At 35.4% G+C, this 21,859-nt stretch overlaps 1 protein-coding gene across 1 annotated transcript in view; it reads right to left on the bottom strand.

The window, feature by feature from the left end:
- Window positions 1-21,859, bottom strand: part of Nbea (neurobeachin) — a 509,877-nt gene that overhangs the window by 425,763 nt on the left and 62,255 nt on the right. The window contains exons 2-8 of the mRNA XM_055596761.1: window positions 11,298-11,529; window positions 8,324-8,424; window positions 7,988-8,083; window positions 7,240-7,361; window positions 6,265-6,391; window positions 3,007-3,126; window positions 72-218 (exon numbers count right to left, since the gene is read on the bottom strand). Of these exons, the coding sequence (XP_055452736.1) occupies window positions 72-218; window positions 3,007-3,126; window positions 6,265-6,391; window positions 7,240-7,361; window positions 7,988-8,083; window positions 8,324-8,424; window positions 11,298-11,529 (945 nt within the window). The remainder of the gene's footprint in view (window positions 1-71; window positions 219-3,006; window positions 3,127-6,264; window positions 6,392-7,239; window positions 7,362-7,987; window positions 8,084-8,323; window positions 8,425-11,297; window positions 11,530-21,859) is intronic.

The following is a 21,859-nucleotide window of genomic DNA, read 5'->3' on the forward strand; positions in this document are numbered from 1 at the left end:
AATTAAGTAGTTACAGTAGACTGTACAATAAAACATTTGCAGAGAACTTGTAATAATATGGTTATTCCTACCTTATAACCAGGTCCTAGCTGATGAACTGCAAATATCTGTGCTGGGTTAAGAGCTTCACTGAACACATACACAGCCCCAAGCTGGCCACAGAATACCCTATTGGCATCAGCAGTTTCTGAAGATCCAAGAAAGCACTTGTCATAGCTCTATTTTTAAAAGTCACAAAAAATAAATTATTATTTTGTAATGACAGAATATTTAAGAATGCATTTCTTCACTAACGGGAATACTTTAAGATACCAATAATAAAGAAAAGCATTGTTTAATTTATTTTTCAACTATTTCAATAGTAACAGTCAAATAATAAGTTCTAGAAGAATAAAGTTAGCTAAATAGGAATTAAACGCACAAGCATCAATTGCATCTTCAGATCTGACTATATGTTCAAACTGTAACACTAAAGGCAAATTTTGTAACTGTTTCTAACTGAATTTCATAATTCAGAAAACAAATTATACTTTGTTTCATGAAAAAAACTAATTTAAATTGTTAATAATTTACAACTGAACAAATTTAGAGAGCTTAAAAGAATGATTTGCCAAATCTTAACTATGAACTTTGCCAAATCTTAACTATGAAATCCATAGGATTAAATGTTTTAATTCTACTTTCTTTCTCCACATGGATACACCACCCTCTTTTTCTATAAATCAGCAATGATGAAGAATTTCTTCTTATGAGTAGAGATTATACAGAAGCAAAAACACAATGACTCAATTTGCTGAATATAACGTTCACCTAAAAGATCTCCCATCCAGAAAGCCTGGATGTAGATCCTTTCAATGCCACCCAATAAAGCAGAGACAGCAGTTACTGCTCACTGTCCTCCCTGATCTCCACAGGTTATCCCACACCTCAATTGAATAAGCACACCAACATTCAGCTATCAATTAGGCAGAGCCAGAAAAATCAGTCACTAGGCAGACAGATCTATCAAATATGAAATCCCACTTGTGCTTCATAAAATAACAAAAATATACATACATACATACATACATACATACATACATACAATAACAAAAATACATACAATAACAAAAATGTAAATGGAATACAAAAGCAAGAACTTATTAAAAATGCAAGTGTAACTTAAATTGTGGAAATTAAAAATTACTACTACGTAAAGCGCGTGTATATAACCAGGCTTTTGTATTTCCTGAAGTAATACCACAGAGAATTTTAAATCTCCCATTGTTGTTTTGTTTTTTGTTTTTTTTAAATAGTGTCTTTTCAGCTAATGTCAATCAACAAAACTAAAGGGGCTTCCTTCATATGTTAGTAATAAAGAGACTGAATCCTCCTGCAACATCAGAAAACAGACAGGTAGCAGAATTTCATTTCTGTGTTTTCATCTGCCTATAGTTCCACTATAAGTCAGCTGAGCCGTAGAGCAAACTTGTCCTATAAAGGCACAGGTAGGAACATTCTAAGTTCTGAATGTTCCAGGCAGCTTCTGTGAATATTCATATTGATTTGCTCTGCTATTGTTGTTGTGTCTTTTAAAAAATGTTCTTAGTGAAAATCCAAGACTCTTAACTTCTAGGTCATACAAACACAGAGTAAAGTCAACTTGGCTGGGTCAGGACAGCTTATCATCCACTGATCTACAGACAGACTAGAGACAATGTAAAAAGTCTCATCCATTTAAGATGAAACAGAAAAAGAGAATATCTCATAACCCCTGCCCTCAAACAGATTGAAATTAAAGAATATGCAGACAAATTTTAGAAGTAGATTTTAGTTTTGTTTTGTTTTAAAGCCAGTCATTATTATTACAACCAGGCACGCTGGAAGGTTTGTATATCACTGACCTTAAAGATACTATAGACACTAAAAACCATGTTTTACTTTGGCCCTAAAATGCCAGGAGGAAGGAAAAGAAAACCCAAACTACAGAAATGGGAAGATTCTTGAGATTTCAACCCTATGTCTTCCCTATCCAGAATCTCGTGTCAGCTGCTCCAACAATACCACACAAAGTGAAGAAAGTCTCTCACGTCATGATGACGGCATCCCGTATGTAATCTACCTTGTGTATGCACAGTCCTTTTCTGTCATGGAATTCTCAGCACTGTGTCAGATTGAGGATTTGGGAGGGGGAGAAGTTTGGTCTTGCTTTGTTTTGTTTTGTTTTGTTTTGTTTTGTTTTGAGTTATGAGACAGAGTTTCTCTGTGTAACTCTAGCTGTTCTGAAACTTACTTTGTAGACCAGGCAGGCCTTGACCTCAGAAATTCAACTGCCTGTTTCCCAAATGCTGAGATTAAAAGTATTCACCACCACATGCAGCCAGACTGAGATTTTTATAATACAATTTTGCAAGCTTTTTGTCCTGTGTCAAAGGGCATACCCAGACCTGTGTTTACATGTGAGGCACCTACATGGCTTGACCCCAGGGCACCACATAATCGCATCTTATTTTTACCTTTTTAAATAACGTTAAATCATATGCCTGATATTTGCATACTATATTTAATAATTAAATATAAATTATAAGAATATAAATTAATTTAAGAATTGGCCTGCTCTTTGATCACCTCCCTCTGAGGGGGGAGCAGCTTACCAGGCCACAGAAGATGACAATGCAGCCACTTCTGATGAAAACTGATAGACTAAGATCAGAAAGAAGGAGAGGAGGACCTCCCCTATCAGTGGACTTGGGGAGGAGCATGCATGCAGAAAGGGGAGGGAGGGTGGGAACGGGAGGGGAGGAGGGGCTTATGGGGAATACAAAATGAATAAAGTGTAATTAATAAAAGTTAAATAAAAAATTAAAAAAAAAACTTTGGTTAAAGTAATGATACCCCCCCAAAAAAATTAGATATAAACTAATAAAACCTTTCAAACAAAAATTTGCATGTTTCTACCAAACAGCCATTATTTATATTACAGTGAGGAACCATATAGTAAAATACATTTAAGAAATTTAAACTTACATCATTTGTATTAACATGCCAAGCCATGTCACCATAGGATACCAGCTGGCCATTGACATAACAGCGGATCTCACTGTTCCTCCATCGATTGTAGATGTGGACGATGCTGATCATGTACCACTGCAATACAACAACTAGGATGTCAAAGATCACATATAGTTACTACTCTCTAAAATGCAATCATAGCCTTTGTACTTCCCTACAAGAAATATCAAGGACTTTCCATCTCATGTCCCTTCCTCCCATTTATTATGACTCTAATGAAAGGCCAGGGAACTCCCAGCCCCCAACACTGATACAGAGAAGCAATAGCTGCTTATGAACTGATGGAGAGGTACTCAACAATTGAAGACAATTATTAAAAAAAAAATCACTGTGTGAATAAACTTCATCTCAAACCTTCAGCATGGAAAGGAAATGCTGAATGAACAAGAGCGAAAGAATGTTGCAAATAAAGGGATGCTCCAAAGTTCAGCACAGAGGCTTGATGAAAACTTTCTCAGTATTTAGATGCTGTTAACATCTGTAGCAAACTGGGTTTTTGCTTTTGCATAATGGTTTATCTCTAAAACATTATGAGAAACATGAGTTGATTACCATTATAGTTTTGAAAGATAACTGACAGCAGATCTGAAGAGTAACTGCCAGGCAAGTGCGGATGCAAATAAGCCTGTAAAGCTTCCAGGAGAAAACCATAAGAACATGGGCTAAGACAAGTGCAGTGATAAGTGATAAGGAGGAGTTAACTTATGGCACTGATGGAATCACTGAGTCAGAAAACTAATTTTCAATGATGTCTTATATTTCACTTAAATGAACCATTAACTTGTTTATTTAATAAAACGTAATGATAAGGTCTATAGTTTTAAAAAAAATCATTTATTTTGGGTCATAAGTATAACAAATAATAAGAAACATGACTATAAGAATGTAATTTTTATATAAAAATTACATTTATGTATTCATATATATTTTTGGATCAACTGGATAAGCTAATCTCAGTCAAGCTACATTTAATTTTCTGTTTCTTGGGACAATCAAAATGCAACAGATGCAAGTGGGTTTTCACCAATTTAAAGGACCCCAATATTTGACTTGATATTTTCAACTTAAAGATAGTAACAGATCTGGACAGTGCATATGCATACTGACACTAACCATCTATTGTGGCCTACATTCAATTTGAGATCCAAAAATTAATATGTAAAAGTATACAACAATAAGAAAAATACATATACTGATACTAAAAATTGCTGAGGTATATATTATAACTTAAAGAAAATAAATGAGAATGAAGAAAAAGAGACAACATAATATTTACACAAATATCACGAGGTGCCACGCACTGAACACTTTCTATAAATGAGGTAAAATGCCAATGGTCACTCTCATTCTAACAAGGTCAGACACCTCTTAAATGGTGCCAGAGGCAAACAAACGTTTTAGTGTGCAAATCTTATTAGAAAAGGCAAGTAGCCCACTTTCTGAGGTATAGTTTTCTCTAATTGAAGAAAAAAATTAAAGAAAGAAAAAATTTAAATATTATTTTTCCATAATAATAAATAACAGTAAGGCCAAATAATTATGATTTTTATTTCCAAGGATTATTAGAATATTCTAAGAAAAAAAAAAATGAGCCTGTTTCATTCCTGTGTCCCACTCCTCATGAGACCCTTTGCAATCACTATATTTAAAATGCTAGAAAAAACAGGAGTGCATTTTCATAGACAAATAGGAATAAACAAATAAAACGAGAACAAATAGATTAAACTGCTTTTATGGACCCACAATAGTAAAGAACTACTGATCTAGATTGATGAAACTTATGTCTTTAAAAAGAAAAAGTCTTTTTTTTATTTGTAAAAATCATTTTTTTTTTTTTTTGCTTTGTCTACATGAGTATCTATGTGAGGGTGTCAGATCCTGTAAAACTGGAGTTAAACACAGTTTGTGAGCAGCCATATGAATGCAGGGAATTAAACCCAGATCCTCTGGACATACATCCGGTGCTCTTAATTTCTAGGCCATCTCTCCAGGTCCTATTTAAGTCATATTTTCTTAGAGTTACTCAATATATTACAGTCTACTGAATTCAATACTCTATCAGGCACTGGGAAAATGAAAAATAAATCCGTCACAGATTTTGGTCTCAACAATCACTAAATGGGCATATAAATGAATAATGAAGATTTGAATAAAATAATTATATCTGAAAATAACATATATCAAGGTAGACAAGCGGGTGAAGCTATTTCATATAGTGGTTACCTAGCATGCAAGTGTCTTGCAGGCATGCATGCAAATTGGTTGGATCCCCATGACAGAGGGGGAAAGGGAGATAGGAAACCAAGAAAAAGACTACACATTAATGTTGCATGAAGCAGAACATTCTGATAGGATATGATCTGATGACTGGGATAAATGTACTTCACTCACATAATAAAGCACATGGATAGAATTTTCAATATATATTGTAGTTCCTAAAAAGTAAACCCTTACCTTAAGTAAATGCATATCCTCATGAATCTAAGTCTAGGATTAGTGTACAAAACAGTTTAGGAAAGAAAACTAATCATTTAAGATGAAGAGAAAGCAATGTAAAAAAGTTAAACAGCAAATAATAAAATTTTAGAAGAAAATAGATTTCAGAGATATAACAGATAGTACTGAAAATTAATCAAAAAGAAGAAGAGCATGCCCCAATTATTATGAGGATGGCAGATCTCTAAATCAGAGGACTTCAGCACCTGTGTGAATACAGACCTGGAGAAAGGCAAGTTAGTATTTTATATTCTGAGATCTGGGAGTGGAAAGATAGTCAAGTGTCAACATCTCACCTCCAAAGAACAGAGCACTGAAGAATAAGAGTAGAAGAAATTGTACAACTGGATAAAAATCCCAGTAAGATGTAAACGCAAAGAAGTGAGATGTTTCCTGTTCTGTCCACTGTCATATTCCTAGTTATACAGGCATGTGCCTGGCAAATATTCAGCACATACATCCTGGAAGAATGCCACAAATTAAACCAGACTTAGAGCATGGACAAGAGTGAGAAAACAACAGAAGAGATCAAAAGATATCTCACAAAAGACAAAAATTAGACATAAAGGTGAGAAGAAAATACAGGAACGAGGAAAGCATGGAGAGTCAGGAGAAAAGTGAAAGAATATTACAGATGTTAGAGCTGCAAAGCCCTGAGACAAGGTGACTGGCAACTGACATGACTTCCAAGGGGAACAAGCATCTACTCTGCCCTACCTTGCGTGGTTGGAAATCATACTTCACACAGTGCTGGAAACCTTTTCCTTTGGACTTCAGAGATGTGACTATCAAACAGTTGCCAACAAAATGAGCAGAGTAACCAACTCCTTTGCTAGTACGAAAACTGTATTAATACAAGAATACAAAAATCTGGTTAAAAGAAACACAGCAATGCCTACTAAAACCTTACACAATGAAACTGAATTCTCTGTATAGTCATACTTAACACATTGGCCAAACAGAGACTAAAACATAAGATTTACGATAACTAAAATAATAAAAAATTTAACTCAAAAATAATTGGACATGGAAATTATATTCACATGTAAAATACCACAGACATAAAACAAATTAATGATCCAAATATTTACTGGGCAGACTTCAAGTACTGTGAAGGCCCACTCAAAACTCATTTCAACACAGTTCATGTTCTCAGTAACAACCTGGTCTCTAATTTACTAGGCCTGTCAATAGATCTTACCAAAAAAAAGAGCTGATTTTGCCAATAATGTGATTGATCAAATACAAATGTATATATATACATATATACAAATAGATGTATATATATATACATATATATAATACATATATACACATAGATTAATATATATATTAATCTAAATAAGCACACGGTTACTAAACAATCTTATTTGGTTATAATTTCTCGTATGGCCACTGTTATTTTTAACCTCTATGTGAATTATGCTTATAGAAATTAAAGAAAAAGTAGTCAAACTCTGATGGGAACTGGTGTCTTACTTCCTACATCAGCCAGTAGAAATCCTATGATCCCTCTAACAGACTTATCTTTGATTCTTATATTGCAAGTGAAAGAAAAAATTAAAATGTGAATACACTTAGAATCATTAGTAAATAAATAAATATTAGCTATATAAATTTTATAACACAGTGTATAATTTCAAAATTCAAGTACATAAAGACAAAAGTCCAATAATTTAGTATACAACTTACCAATAAAGATAAGGTTTATCCTTATCAACATTAATGTTATTTAATGGATCCATACGAAACCAAGTGTTGAGGGTGAAGCCATTCTGATAAGGCCACTTTGCAATAGGAGGCAATGCAATTGCCTACAGGACAATAAAAAAGGGTAAATTATCACTTAAATGAAATACAAAGTCACTCTGGTCAAATTTCCCTTCCCCCGAAAATCAACTACTACTATTTCACTTAAATAATTTTCATTTGCTGTCTGTTGAGGCAAACGGTGGGTTAAATACCATTTCCAGCTTGCTCAGCATGCTCCACATGGTTCTCCAAACCCCTCCTTTAATGTCTACAATATAAACACACGTGCCTGACAAACACACCACATAATTTTCTGATTCTGACTCCTTATGCTAGTTTTTAGTAGGACTTCATTGTTTTTTAAATAAAGCTGGAATAGTTTTAGCTGAGAAAACCTGTCCTGAATAGTGTTAATGGAGTGAGGAATAACTCTAAAGCACAGTGAAGCCAACCACCATCAGTAAACAGGGCTTGGTGATGCATGGCCCTAATCCTAGCATCAGGAAAGCTGAGGCAGGATGACTGTGGGGTGGAGGCCTCCAGCCAGGTCTACATAACAAGATTGTCTCAAGCCTCCTCCCTAACAACAACAGCAAAATTTTACCATTTTATTCACAGGGCAATCTAATAGCAAATAAACTCAGATAACAGAGAGACAGGTAAATATGTACATGAATCTAAAGCTTACCGCAGCACTACACCCAGGGAAATTGAAAAATGTATCAGGACCGTGTCTTTGAGGCATCTGATTAAGAACTGACAATAATTTTACTGCATGCCTTGGCTGGAAAAACAAAGAAATAGTCACTACACAAAGTTAGCGATAATACCTAGTAATCCACATTTTAATCAATGGACTGATTGGTAATTATTAAAAAAATTACATTTAAATGATTTATTAAATAGCCTAAGAAGGAAATAGTTACCATTACTAATTCATATTTATGGCTCTCCAGTGACAATCCCTTGACCATTAAGTACTAACAGACTGTACTAAAAACCCCTCCCTCTGACCACAGCTTACCCAGATTCCACTTTCTCCTCGAAGCATGCTGAATAAAAGCTTCAGCTCCTTGACAGTGATGCTGTAGCTTGCAAGAACCCCCAGCATATCAACTAGAAGATCTACAAAGGAGAATACAGTTACTCTCTACTCTAGGCATGAGCTCATCTCTCAAGGTTCTGTACTTTTGAGGTGCAGGAAGTCAGTAAATGTTACTTCTGCTTACAAATCTAACATGCCTCAGTGTCTTCACTCATGCCTGTTCTGATTCATAATACAAACACAGAGATTTGTTACAAGTAGAAAAACGGAGGTAAAAATACTCAAAGGTAGCAAGGCTTTGCATTGCACACAGGCTGTTTTCAACTGGAAACTGGCAGTTAACCAACAAAACATGGTAGTGAAACATTTAGTCTCGGGGAATTAACATCTCTGAGCATTTACTCCACATGGGACACTATGTTAAGTGTTAAGTATGTACTAGTATCAGAAACCCTCAAAATCAGACTGTGAGTTTGTAAATACATCATCTGCTTTTAAAATTGATAAGTTCTACACCAAATTACTTAGTCACACTGCCCAACTGTGTGCACAGCAAATAGCAGTCAGTATTCAAACCCATGCAGTATGTATGGTTCCAGAACTCTTCCTGTCACTAACATGAAAGTGGGTCTAATTTAAACAAAGTGCTACAGATATTCACTCTGCTAATGGGAATGCTTACGAATGTGTAGTGCATACAACGCACCAAATAATGCGAAAAATTATTCTGGTATCTGATAACTTTATCTTTACCTATGATTAATATTTCTCTCAATATTCCTTGCAAGAAATTAAACATCTGAATATTGATACATCTTAGATTCTAAAGTACTTATGTCATATGCAAGTTAATACAATACATATACACACATATATACACATATATATGAAACTAAAACTTATCACCAATTAATATACAAGGCTAGGTTAGGATAGACAGAAATGATTAATTATCACCAATTATTCTTAGGGTAGATTAGGGTAGACAGAAATGATATATTTTTATTATAAAATCTATAATGTCAAATACCAAAGATTAAAGATTGGTATTTGGAAAATCACATTATTTACGTATTTCAAAATCCAATATGATTATCATCAGCAATAAGTAATTCATTATCTTTCACTTATTAGTAAAAGGAATGAACAATCTCTATGGTAAAATTTTGGCAGTGTCTATGGCATTCTTGAGAAATCTTTAAATAAAACAAGATGCCACATTAATTAAATAATTAAAATGTATGACAATGTTAGATCATAAAATCAAGCTCCTTCCTAAGAGAAAATTCTATATAAAAATAAAGAAGCAGCCAGGAGATGATGGCACATGCCTTTAATCCCAGCACTTGAGAGGCAAAGGCAAACAGATCTCTGTGAGTTCACAGCCAGCATGGTCTACAAAGGGAATTCAGGACAGCTATGGCTACACATAGAAAGTCTGTCTCAAAAAAAAAAAAAAAAAAAAAAAAAAAATTAAAAAGAATAAAAGCTAGAATCTTTTAGCCAAAATAGCTATCACTGAAGATTTCTTAAATATTTACATAAAATATTTTGTAAAATATCAACTTTGTATTTACAATTATTGGGATGAATGAGACAAAATTTGTTTTGAGTTACTTTAAAATTTTTTATATGTTGTGTTATAATTTGTAGATTACACATAAGTAAGCAGTTTAATTTTATTTTACTATGGCAGATAACTTTTCAACAACAAAAATCTGAAAAAGAAAAAAACTACGACTACTATAAAAATTGTTATCAATTTATTACAAATATTTACGCACATTTCGGTGATGAAACTGTTAACTTTAAGAGTACCTCTGTTAACTTAACCCACTGCAGCACTCAAAGACGGGAACGTAATAAAGTGCCGTACTCGTTCAAATTCTCAGTAAGGTTCCCACATTTAATTTCTCTCCTGTTAAGCAGCATGGCTTTTTTTTCTTTCAAAACACTCATTACTTTTACTTTTGCTAATATCTTTCGGCTACAAGGTCCTTTGGGAAGGACCTTGGGAAGAAAAGATAAGATTATTTAAGAACTTGATATATGACATAAAATGCTTAACATGCCCTCACTGGTTTCTTATCACAGTGCTCATGATGAATTAAGTTCCAATAACTACTATAAACCACTATGCATATTCTGGGCATGCCTCTAAACTATTCTCTAAAGTAGTAGCCACTTAAAGAAAAACAAACAAAAACAGGTATTTATCTCAGGTAACAGGATTGAAAACCATGATGTTCTATACAATATATACTACTGCATTTATACAGACAAACACTCACATTTATCCAAGTTTCTGTAAAATAACTCTGAGCATTGAGAGTAATTCAAATTTAATCTCATTTTTAATGTTAGTTATTCATCTATAACCATGTTCAACAGAAATACATGCCACTTCGTAAGCAATTAGACATGATCTCAAAACAGTAAGAAAACCAAAATTTCAAAAATGTGTTCAAAATTACTGTTCATTTCCTTCTTTCTTAATATTTTATTCTAAATATTTAAAAATTAAAGTCTATAGGTACTTTGAAAAGATACACTCTGCTAATTCTTCAGGTGCCAGGTACAGTAGATTGGAGACATGGAACTGCAGTAACTTGGTAAACGGCTGATATTTTAAATATGTCATAGTTGAGTTATATGTAACAAAAAAGATACTGTTTATTTTTTTGATAATTTTTCTATTGTACTTACTCCATAGTACCAAGGTTCTTTTAAAACTTGGGGAAGAAAAAACTATTAATTATGATTGCACAGTACAACTTTGTTTTTTCTTCTAGTCTGTGCATTTCAATTAACATAAAAGGCAATTTGTCCATACATTCCTATTTTATATTTTAAATCAGGGCAATTTCTACAAATCTGTTTTCACTGTAGAATATAAAGTACACGAGACTATATAACTATTTAAATCTTAATTTTCTACTAGGCCATGCCATACCTGCTATCATGTCATCTACAGCACTCATTTTCAGCAATACTTGCTCAATTAGCCCCACTTCTGTGCTGGTCTGTAAATTCCGAACACTTTTTCGCAGGATGGCTGTAAACATACTCCATATTTCTGCTTGACATGTTACATCACAGTGTTCCAAAAGCTCTGTCATACATGTTATGCTCTCAGCATCCTGGATAATAAAGTTCATCTCCAAATCAAATTCCCCACCAACCAGCTGAAAGCAAACAAGAAAAAGAAAAGTAAACAGAAATGACATGGGAGGTTTTTTCCAACATTCACTTTAGAACAATATCATACAATCAATTATCAGGGAACCATGAACACTAAAAATGTCCTAAATCATTTGCATACAGCAAATTTTGGTCAAAGATTGAGAGTTACAAATATAAGAAATGAAAGAGAAAACACTGACCTATTTTTTTACAGAGGCGGAAGAAAAACAGTAAAATCAAATCTAGAGAAATACACCAACTACAGCAAATGATTATGGGGGCAAGGGAATTCAGGACAAATTCCCCTTTAAAAAAGATCAGAAGAGACAGAGTATCTAAGAACAAATACTAAGACAAAATTACCTTTCATTTTTATATTACTGAAATTATAGAGAAAAAAGAGATGGAATAAAGAGGCAGCTTGGCTCAATTTTCACATGGAAAATGATGCATGGACAACTTAGTAGTCAGTGTTGAAGCATTAAAAAAGATTTCTACAAAATATATAATTTTCTTCTAAACCTCAAAAATTAGAAAAGGAAAAAGTAGATTTACTGTCAACATTATGACTTGCAGCAAATGACTCAAGTTACTGCTGTTCCCATCAACATGGTATTTTAAAGACCATTACCAGTCCCACTAAATGCATAGAATTAGATGAACACACCGAGAATAAAATAATATGACATGCTTATTCTCTGTTGACAAAATCATGTAAATTATTACTATGGTGGTTTGAATAAGAATGGCCCCCATAGAGTCCTATAGTTAAATGCTTGGGGAGTGGAACTATTTGAAAGATTAGGAGGTATGGCCTTCTTACAGAACGTTTACCACTGGGTGTTGGCTTTGATATTTCAGAAGCCGGTGCCACTGGTTCTCTCTTCCTACTGCCTACAGGTACAGATAGAGAACTCTCAAGCTACTTCTCCAGCGCCAGATCAATCTGCATGATGCCATGCTCCCTGCCATGATGACAATGGACTAAACCTCTGAAACTATAAACCAGCCCCAATTAAATGATTACCAAAGTAACAGTGGTCATGGTGTCTCTTCACAGCAATAGAACACTGACTAATACAATTATATCCAGTTAGAAACATTTTGTTTTGTTTCGAGACCGGGTTTCTTTGTTAACCCTGGCTGTACTGGACCCACTTTGTAGACCTAGCTGGCAGAATTCACAGAGATCTGCCTGCCTCTGCCTCTCAGGTTGGTACATTACAGACATGTACCAACACACCCAGCTATACTATTTTTATTATACAATGATAAAGTGGATATCCTTTTAGTATCCAAAAGAAAAAATTTAGGAAAAAAAATAACTACTTTTTTTTTTCTTTTTACATTTGATGTATTTCAAAATGCTCATTCAAATACTCATTCATTAAATCCAATACTGTTTTAGGAACTCTTATTTACTGGTAAACAAGAAAAAGTTCATACGCTTCCAGTGGTAAATTTCAGGAAGAAGTGAGTACATGTATTTACTCTATCTTATTAAGAACCAGCAAGCCCATAAAAATATACAAAGGGTGGCTTAAAATAAAGGTAACTGAAAAAGCAAAAGAAATCAAAATTACCAACAGACTGGAAGTAAAATTCAAGTTAAAAAACACATTTTTTACGACTTAAAAACATTCCCAAATCTAGACAAACAGTGTTAACAGGGCAAATGATGATAGCACCATGTCATAGCACTAGCATGGCACCTGTACTGCTTAACTGCTTTATATCTTCTGAGAGTCTATAGTTACCTTCACTTTAGAAACAAAGAATATCAAGCACAGTGTTTAAAAACTTGAAGACAGTCCTAACATAGGTGGGGCTCTAGGATTTAACTGCAGGAAAACTGTCTTTATGAGAGTTCATATAAACAACAAAATCTCATTTAGGAATATCCTAAGTCTTCTAAAATTAAACGTATTTCTCAAATTTTAAAATTTTGTATTAAATGGAAATTTTTAACTTTCAATACAAAATTCAATTTCACATAACCAGCCTAAATTTTGACCTTCGGTTGAACTATTCTCTATTTTCACTTTTGCATCGAAAATAACACTGCCTCTATTATTTCTGAAAATTGCTGCAATAGTGATTATGCAATTCACTCTCAATTCAACCTTCCTGCATTCAGATACTGGCTAAACCACTCACTAGCTATATGACCTTTGTGAAGCTGTTCCTCTAAACCATACTAATCCAACACTGATGGGAGCTCATGTTTGATGGGGCTGTTCTTAGAGTTAAATGACTTAGCATGGGACAGAGCAATCTTGTAGACACAGTGAGTTCCAGGACAGCCAAGAGTACATAATGAACTCTTTTTAAAGGTAGAAAGAAGTGGTTGTACAAGTTTACATTCCCACCAACAGTGAAGGAGGGTTCCCCTTTCTCCACATCCTCTCCAGCATGTGTTATCACTTGAGTTATTCATCTTAGCCATTCTAATGGGTGTTAAAGTGAAATCTCAGGGTCATTTTGATTTGTATTTTCCTGATGACTAAGAACGTTGAACTTTTCTTTTAAGTATTTCTTTGCCATTTGATATTCCTCTATTGAGAATTCTCTGTTTAGCTCTGTACCCCATTTTTTAATTGGATTACTTGATTTGTTAGTGTTTAACTTCTTGAGTTCTTTATATATTCTGGATATTAGCCCTCTGTCAGATATAAGGTTGGTGAAGATCTTTTCTCAATCTGTAGGCAGTCGTTTTGTTCTGACAACAGTGTCCTTTGCCTTACAGAAGCTTTTCAGTTTCATGAGGTCCCATTTATTGATTGTTGATCTTAGAGCCTGTGCTGTTGGTGTTCTGTGTAGGAAGTTGTCTCCTGTGCCAATGAGTTCAAGGCCTCTTCCCTACTTTTTTTTTTTTTTTTGGTTTTAGTATGTCTGGTTTTATATTGAGGTCTTTGATCCACTTGGACTTTAGTTTTGTGCAGGGTGATAAGTATGGATCTACATGTACAACCACTCTGGAAATCAATCTGGTGCTTTCTCAGACAATTAGGAATAGTGCTTACCCAAGATCCAGCTATACCACTCCTAGGCATATATCCAAAAGATGTTCAAGTACACAACAAGGACATCTCTCAACCATGTTTGTAGCGGCTTTATTTGTAATAGTCAGAAGCTGGAAACAGCCCAGATGCCCCTCAGTTGAGGAATGGATACAGAAATTGTGGTACATCTACACAATGGAATATCACTCAGAGATAAAAAAACAAGGAAATCATGAAATTTGCAGGTAAATGGTGGGAATTCAAAGTGAGGTATCCCAGAAACAGAAAGACACACAGGGTATATACTCACTCATAAGTGGATACTAGAATACAATATAGGATAAATATATTAAAATCTGTACACTTAAGGAAGCTAAACAAGGAGGACTCTGGCTAAGATGCTCAATCCCCATTCAGAAAGGCAAAGAGGATGGACATCAGTGGAGGGAGAAAACAGGGAATAGGACAGGAGCCTACCACAGAGGGCCTCTGAAAGGCTCTACCCTGCAGGGTATCGAGGCAGATGCTGAGACTCATAGCCAAACTTTGGGTAGAGTGCAGGAAATCTTATGAAAGAAGTAGGAGATAGTAAGACCTGGAGAGGACAGGAGCTCTACAAAGAGAGCAACATATCCAAAAAGTCTGGGCACAGGGGTCTTTTCTGAAACTGACACTCCAGTCAAGGACCACTCATGGAGATGGCCTGGAACCCCTGCACAGAGGTAGCCCATGGCAGTTCAGTATCCAAGTGGCTTCCAATAGTAATGGGGACAGGGGCTGTCTCTGACAGGAACTGATTGGCCTCCTCTTTGATCACCTTCCCCTAAGGGGGAAGCAGCCTTATCAGGCCACAGAGGAAGACAATGCAGCCACTCCTGATGAGACCTGATAGACTAGGATCAGAAGGAAGGGGAGGAGGACCTCCCTTATCAGTGGACTGGGGGAGAGGGACAGGTTAGGATAAGAGAGGGAGGGTGGAATTGGGAGGGGAGAAGGGAGGTACAGGGAAATACAAAGTGAATAAACTGTAACTAATAAAAATAAAAATAATTTAGAAAAAAGAAGATGAACAGTGAGTTATTTTCTTATTTTAGAACCTAAGGGCAACAGGGTAATGGGTTTCCTGTTAAGTAAAAAAAAAAAAAAAAAAAAAAAAAAAAAAAAAAAAGGTAGAAAGAAAAAAAAAGTACTGCTACAGATACCCAATGTAAACATCTGGCTTCAGCATCCACACACAAGTGAAAACACGTGAGTATGCTCACATTCATATACTCACACACTCCCCCACATCAGAAGTACATGGCACAATGGCAAGCATAGTCAACATTAGGTTAAAAACTGTTATTAGGTGAGCTGTAACAACCCTAACTTTCCATCTCAAACATGGACTCATCTCAGCCAATATAGCTGAAGACCCACAAACCTGAGCCACTTGGTTCTCAGCCAATGCAGTATACTATGCCATGACACTATCTTAAGTTTCCAACCAACACAGTGTACTGTGACATGACACTCCGTCTTTTTTAATATCTATCAAACTCAACTATCATTCCATACAACTAAAGAACACCTATCTATTCATTATTGTATATCTAATTAACCTGAGTTAATTCAACTTGTTAACAACCCAGAAGGTTTTCCATCTCACTGACATAAATATTTACTGTTGAAACAGATAACAGATATGAAGCTGTACCTATGAACCTGTGTAAATCTGTAGAAGCATGCAGTAAAGAAAATGAAAAAGACACAAAATGTAAAGGACAGTACACTATCTCTCTCCCTTCCTTTCTCTCCCTCTTTTCTCTGTCTGCTTTGAGGTGCCCCCGCCCAGCCTTCTCTCTCCACCCCCTCTTTTCACAATAAACCTCCTTCCTTATACCAGTATGCTGCAGCGGATTTTTAATCAGTATTATAACACTGGTGTTGAAAACAGGGGCGTTCCTGGTAGCTACCCTCTGCTCAGACCCTTTCCCCTTCTACCAGCATGATTTCCCCCTTTCTCTCTTGTGCATCAAAAATCATAGTAGCAGGTGAAAGCATAGTGCTTGGCCTCTGCCCTGGGTAACCAGTAAGTGTGTGATGGCCAGCTTGATGGTCCTCTACCAGCTGGTCTTCAGTCCCTCCAGCCCTCTGGGAAGCCACAGGGCCAGGCTCGCAACTGATTTATTTCTCTTCACCATGGTGCAGTGTCCTCATTTGGACCCCCAAGCTCTCCCCATCGGGATATTTTAAATTGCCTTATCACACCACCCAAGCGATTGGGACAACTTGAAAAACTTCCCTTTCTTTATACCTTTTTCCTCGTTCCAAACCCTGTTTCGTGCCGCTTGGTTCCTCTCCCACATTGTGTGGGAGCAGAAACTACAACGCTTGCCTGCTCCAGCTACCTCAGCTACCTCAGCAACAGCTACCACCAGTACCTCAGACCAAGCCAAGAAGCTGACCACTGCTAGAATATGTGTGAATCATTTGTCTGCACTTGATCCCAAATTCCTACTTATGAGTCCAATTCCTCCACATCTCTCGGTCTTGGCCTGGCCAAGAGGACCTACTTACTCCTGCAGACAGCCTGCAGGCGTGCAAGTGCAGGCTGTCCCTCTTGCCATCCCAGCCACTCCCAGTGAACTCTATTACAAAAAAAAAAAGGCTATATTCAAAGGTCAAAAATTGACGTACCAAATTTTCCAAATTCTTACATATAATTGATTGTCAAATACTTTCTTTCTAAACTTGCTCTGCTCCAAGCTCCCAAATTCTTGTCCCTAATAATCTACTTCCCAACTCTTAAATTTTTTTTTTCTGATTTCTATACACTCTCCTCTCAAAACAAAAATTTGTATCTTAAGATTACACTGTGAACTCCTTTCCAAGGATTTACAATTTGCTTATTGGTCATGGCGATTAAAACTAAAGTTCAAATTCTTGTTCAGAATATATTTAATACGTAGTCATATATGTTTGTAACATCTATAGAAACTCAGATATTCTTAAATAGTAGCCATGTTGACTCCATGGTTTACAACCTGCCATGTGACTGCACTATCTTAAGATGACCACACAGTGTAAAGCAACAAATAAATAAACCCTCTTAGTCCTAATAAACTCTGTTTATTATTTTACCATCTTTTGGATTAAAGAATCTAACTTTAAATTCGTATAAGTTTTATAGAAATTCAAAGTTATAATTTTACAACATACATATATGTGTGTGTACATATATATATTGAACTTTGATTTAAAATATTCTTTATATGATGATGAGCTTTTGAGGTTATAAAGGTCAATTCAAATTAACAAGCTAATTGAAAAAGGATGTCTAATTACTTATGCCTTTGCTAGTTCTCGGATATATGAATGAATGTTTTTGTTCTCCTGCCACCTGATTCCTATGCTCTGGGTTCACCTTCAGGATCTCTTATCAATGGATTTGGTATAATACAAATGTAATTTTAAAGTTGTTTTATACTGTTCTACTGCATTGCTGACTCTAGAAATAAGTTATAAGTTATTGTTCACCCATTCTCAGACCCAGTAAAGTTTTTAAAGTCCAGAGTCAATAGTTAAAACCTTGTGCTTAGATAATCTTAAGCCATGTGTCATAATTCCAAAGATACTTTTAAGTTGGCGTATTTTAATTCTAGAGACATTCAAATGTTTAAATGTTAGTACTTGATTATTATGCTCTGCCTTCACTCTCGCCTGATTAAAAATCACTGCCTCAAAAGCATGTTGTTTTTTCTAATGCTACTAATCTATAATATGGCTTTAGATTTTTATATGCTATTGACTTTTTATAAACTAAATCATATAAAAAACTATTATGCTCTATACTGGTGCACAACAGAAAAACCAAAAACTTTCCAGTCTTTATGGATTATGCTGATGAGGGAGGGGGCTACAGCCAGGATACAAAGTGAATTAATTGTAATAAATAATATAAAAATTATAATAAAAGAAAAAATAGTCAGCAGAGGAGAAACCGCTCCATTTAATTTGCTACGTATATTCATTATGTTACACACAACTATCATTGTTAAAATAAGACTTAACTATTTCCCCTTTCAGTTACTATTATATTAGCTCCTATTAAATCAAGTTTAATCAGTTTGCAACACATTCCTTTGAAAAAGCAATCTAGTGAGTGAACACACACACACAGTGGCATACTCAGTACTGAACTACACCCCAAGAAAATTGGCAAAATAATAAGAATAAGCTTTCAAAGACTTCTCGATTCTAGTAACAATGAAATAAAGATGTTACTACTCTTGTTACCAATACTGTAAATATTAAATACCTTGCCTACCATCCCATCATTCCCTGTACCCTAGACTGGCAACAGTTATAAGGACTCAGGGTAAGAACTGCTGGTTCAAAAGCAGCAACTGTTCACAAAGAATCACCTTTTTTTTTCCCTACTATTGACTACTCATGCCAAAATCTGAAGGGAAGATGACTGGCTGTAGCAGCCTGGAGCAAAAGGTAACACTTGAGACAAGAAAGAAAATGTTCAAGTGGAAAAAGGAGACTTTTGAGGTTATAAGGTCTTTTTAATGCTCACAGCTACTAAAGGGAATTAACAAGCCATAAACATGCCCAGGGCAATAGCACATTCAAAAAAAGAAGTAGTAAGGCTCAAAGCTTTGACCTCCACTTAGCCCTTAGGCTCTACAGGATACTGAAACAAACTCCACGACTGAATATTTTAATTTCTTTCCTGATTTTTTTTTTTTAATTCTAGGCATTTGCAGCAACTATCAAAATACAAGCCAAAGAAAAAAACAGTATTCAATGGTCACAAGCAACAGAAAATGCAAACCTTTAAAACATTTAGGAGAGTCACCATAAAACAAAACCAAAAACATTAAAAAGATCCCCAAACAAAAAGACAGGTAGATCTTGAGATCTTGTATTAAAGATTTCTATGTTATACTTTCATAAAATGATCAATTCCCAAGGCTCAAGTAACTAAAAAAAAGAATGACTACTTAGTATGATGTGAGGCCTATTCTCTGATTCCTAGGGGTAGGAAAAAAAAACAAAACCAAACACTTAAAAGCAGAGTTTTAAAACTTTCTAAAGCCTATAAACAAACAAGTATGGCCTATCTAGAAAGAAGAGAAGTTAACAGAGAAACTAGGAAAAAAGCACAGGTATGACTAAATCTAGACAAAGATTTGAAACCATCTTAAATCGCTCTAAGAAAGAAAATCAAGGACAAGGGAGTGGGGACTAGAAGAATAAAATCTCAAGAAATAGAGATCAAAAAAGACAAATTACTTAAAAGGACAAATTAGAAGTTTGTGACCTGAACAACACGAAAATCAAGATTAACCAGTGGGTCTGAACAGGCAACAAGAAATTACATTTTGATAACTTTGTTTTCTTTTATTAATTTTATAAAAGTGAAACTACAAATATGTGCCTTTAAAACACTCATAAAACATTCAAATGTCTTCTGAGTATGCTCCCTTCATTTGAACAAGCAAAAACGAGTATTTTTTTAAAGGTCAGTATTATGTTATCTGGGTTGTTAGATTTTTATATCATTATTTATTTATTTGGAAAATTATCAGACATGATGATTTAAATAAATAATAATGGCGCATCAATCCATATGTTTGAATGCTTGGCCATAGGGAGTGGCACAATTAGATGGTGAGGCCTTGCTGGAGTAGGTGTGGACTTGTTGGAGGAAGTGTGGCATCAAAAGGGAGGCTTTGAGATCACATGCTCCAACTATTCCCAGTGAGGCACAGTCTCCTGATGCTGCCTGCTGATCAAGATGTAGAACTTGTTTATGTGGTGGATTACATTGATGGATTTCCGTGTGTTGAACCACCCTTGCATGCCTGGGATGAAGCCTACTTGGTCGTGGTGGATGATAGAAAAACCACATGATCATCTCCTTAGATGCTGAAAAAGCATTTGACAAAGTCCAACACCCATTCATGTTTAAAGTCTTGGAGAGATCAGGAATACAAGGCACATATCTAAACATAGTAAAGGCAATATACAGCAAGCCGATAGCCAACATCAAACTCAATGGAGAGAAACTTAAATCAATCCCACTGAAATCAGGGACAAGACAAGGCTGCCCACTCTCTCCCTACCTCTTCAACATAGTACTTGAAGTCCTAGCCAGAGCAATAAGACAACTAAAGGAGATCAAGGGGATACAAATCGGAAAGGAAGAGGTCAAAGTGTCACTATTCGCAGATGATATGATAGTATATATGAGCGACCCCAAAAAATTCAACCAGAGAACTCCTCCAGTTGATAAACACCTTCAGCAAAGTGGCAGGATACAAAATCAACTCAAAAAAATCAGAAGCCCTCCTGTATACCAAAGACAAAAGGGCCAAGAAAGAAATTAGGGAAACAACACCCTTCACAATAGCCACTAACCACATAAAGTACCTTGGGGTGACTCTAACCAAGCAAGTGAAAGACCTGTTTGAGAAAAACTTCAAGTCTCTGAAGAAAGAAATTGAAGAAGATCTCAGAAGATGGAAAGATCTCCCGTGCTCATGGATTGGTAGGATTAACATTGTGAAAATGGCCATCCTGCCAAAAGCAATCTACAGATTCAGTGCAATTCCCATCAAAATACCAACTCAATTCTTTACAGACCTTGAAAAAAATATTCTCAGCTTCATATGGAGAAACAAAAAACCCAGAATCTCCAAAACAATCCTGTACAACAACAGATCATCTGGAGGTATCTCCATCCCCGATCTCAAGTTGTACTACAAAGCAATAGTAATAAAAACTGCATGGTATTGGCATAAAAACAGAAAGGAGGATCAATGGAACCGCATAGAAGATCCAGAAATAAACCCACACACCTATGAATACTCGATATTTGACAAAGAAGCCAAAACCATTCAATGGAAAAAAGACAGCATCTTCAACAAATGGTGCTGGTCCAACTGGATGTCCACATGCAGAAAAATGAAAATAGATCTATATTTATCACCCTGCACAAAACTAAAGTTCAAGTGGATCAAAGACCTCAACATAAAACCAGACACATTAAATCGGCTAGAAAAAAAAAAGTGGGGAACAGCCTAGAACTCATTGGCACAGGAGACAACTTCCTGAACAGAACACCAACAGCACAGGCTCTAAGAGCAACAATCAATAAATGGGACCTCATGAAACTGAACAGCTTCTGTAAAGCAAAGGACACTGTCATCAAAACAAAACGCCTGCCTACAGATTGGGAAAGAATCTTCACTAACCCTTTATCTGACAGAGGACTAATATCGAGTATATACAAAGAACTAAAGAAGCTGAAAAGCAGCAAACCAAGTAATCCAATTAA

Source organism: Psammomys obesus, unplaced genomic scaffold (assembly GCF_907164565.1).
Source record: "Psammomys obesus unplaced genomic scaffold, mPsaObe1.curated_primary_1811, whole genome shotgun sequence".
In the NCBI taxonomy this organism is placed as follows: Eukaryota; Metazoa; Chordata; class Mammalia; order Rodentia; family Muridae; genus Psammomys; species Psammomys obesus.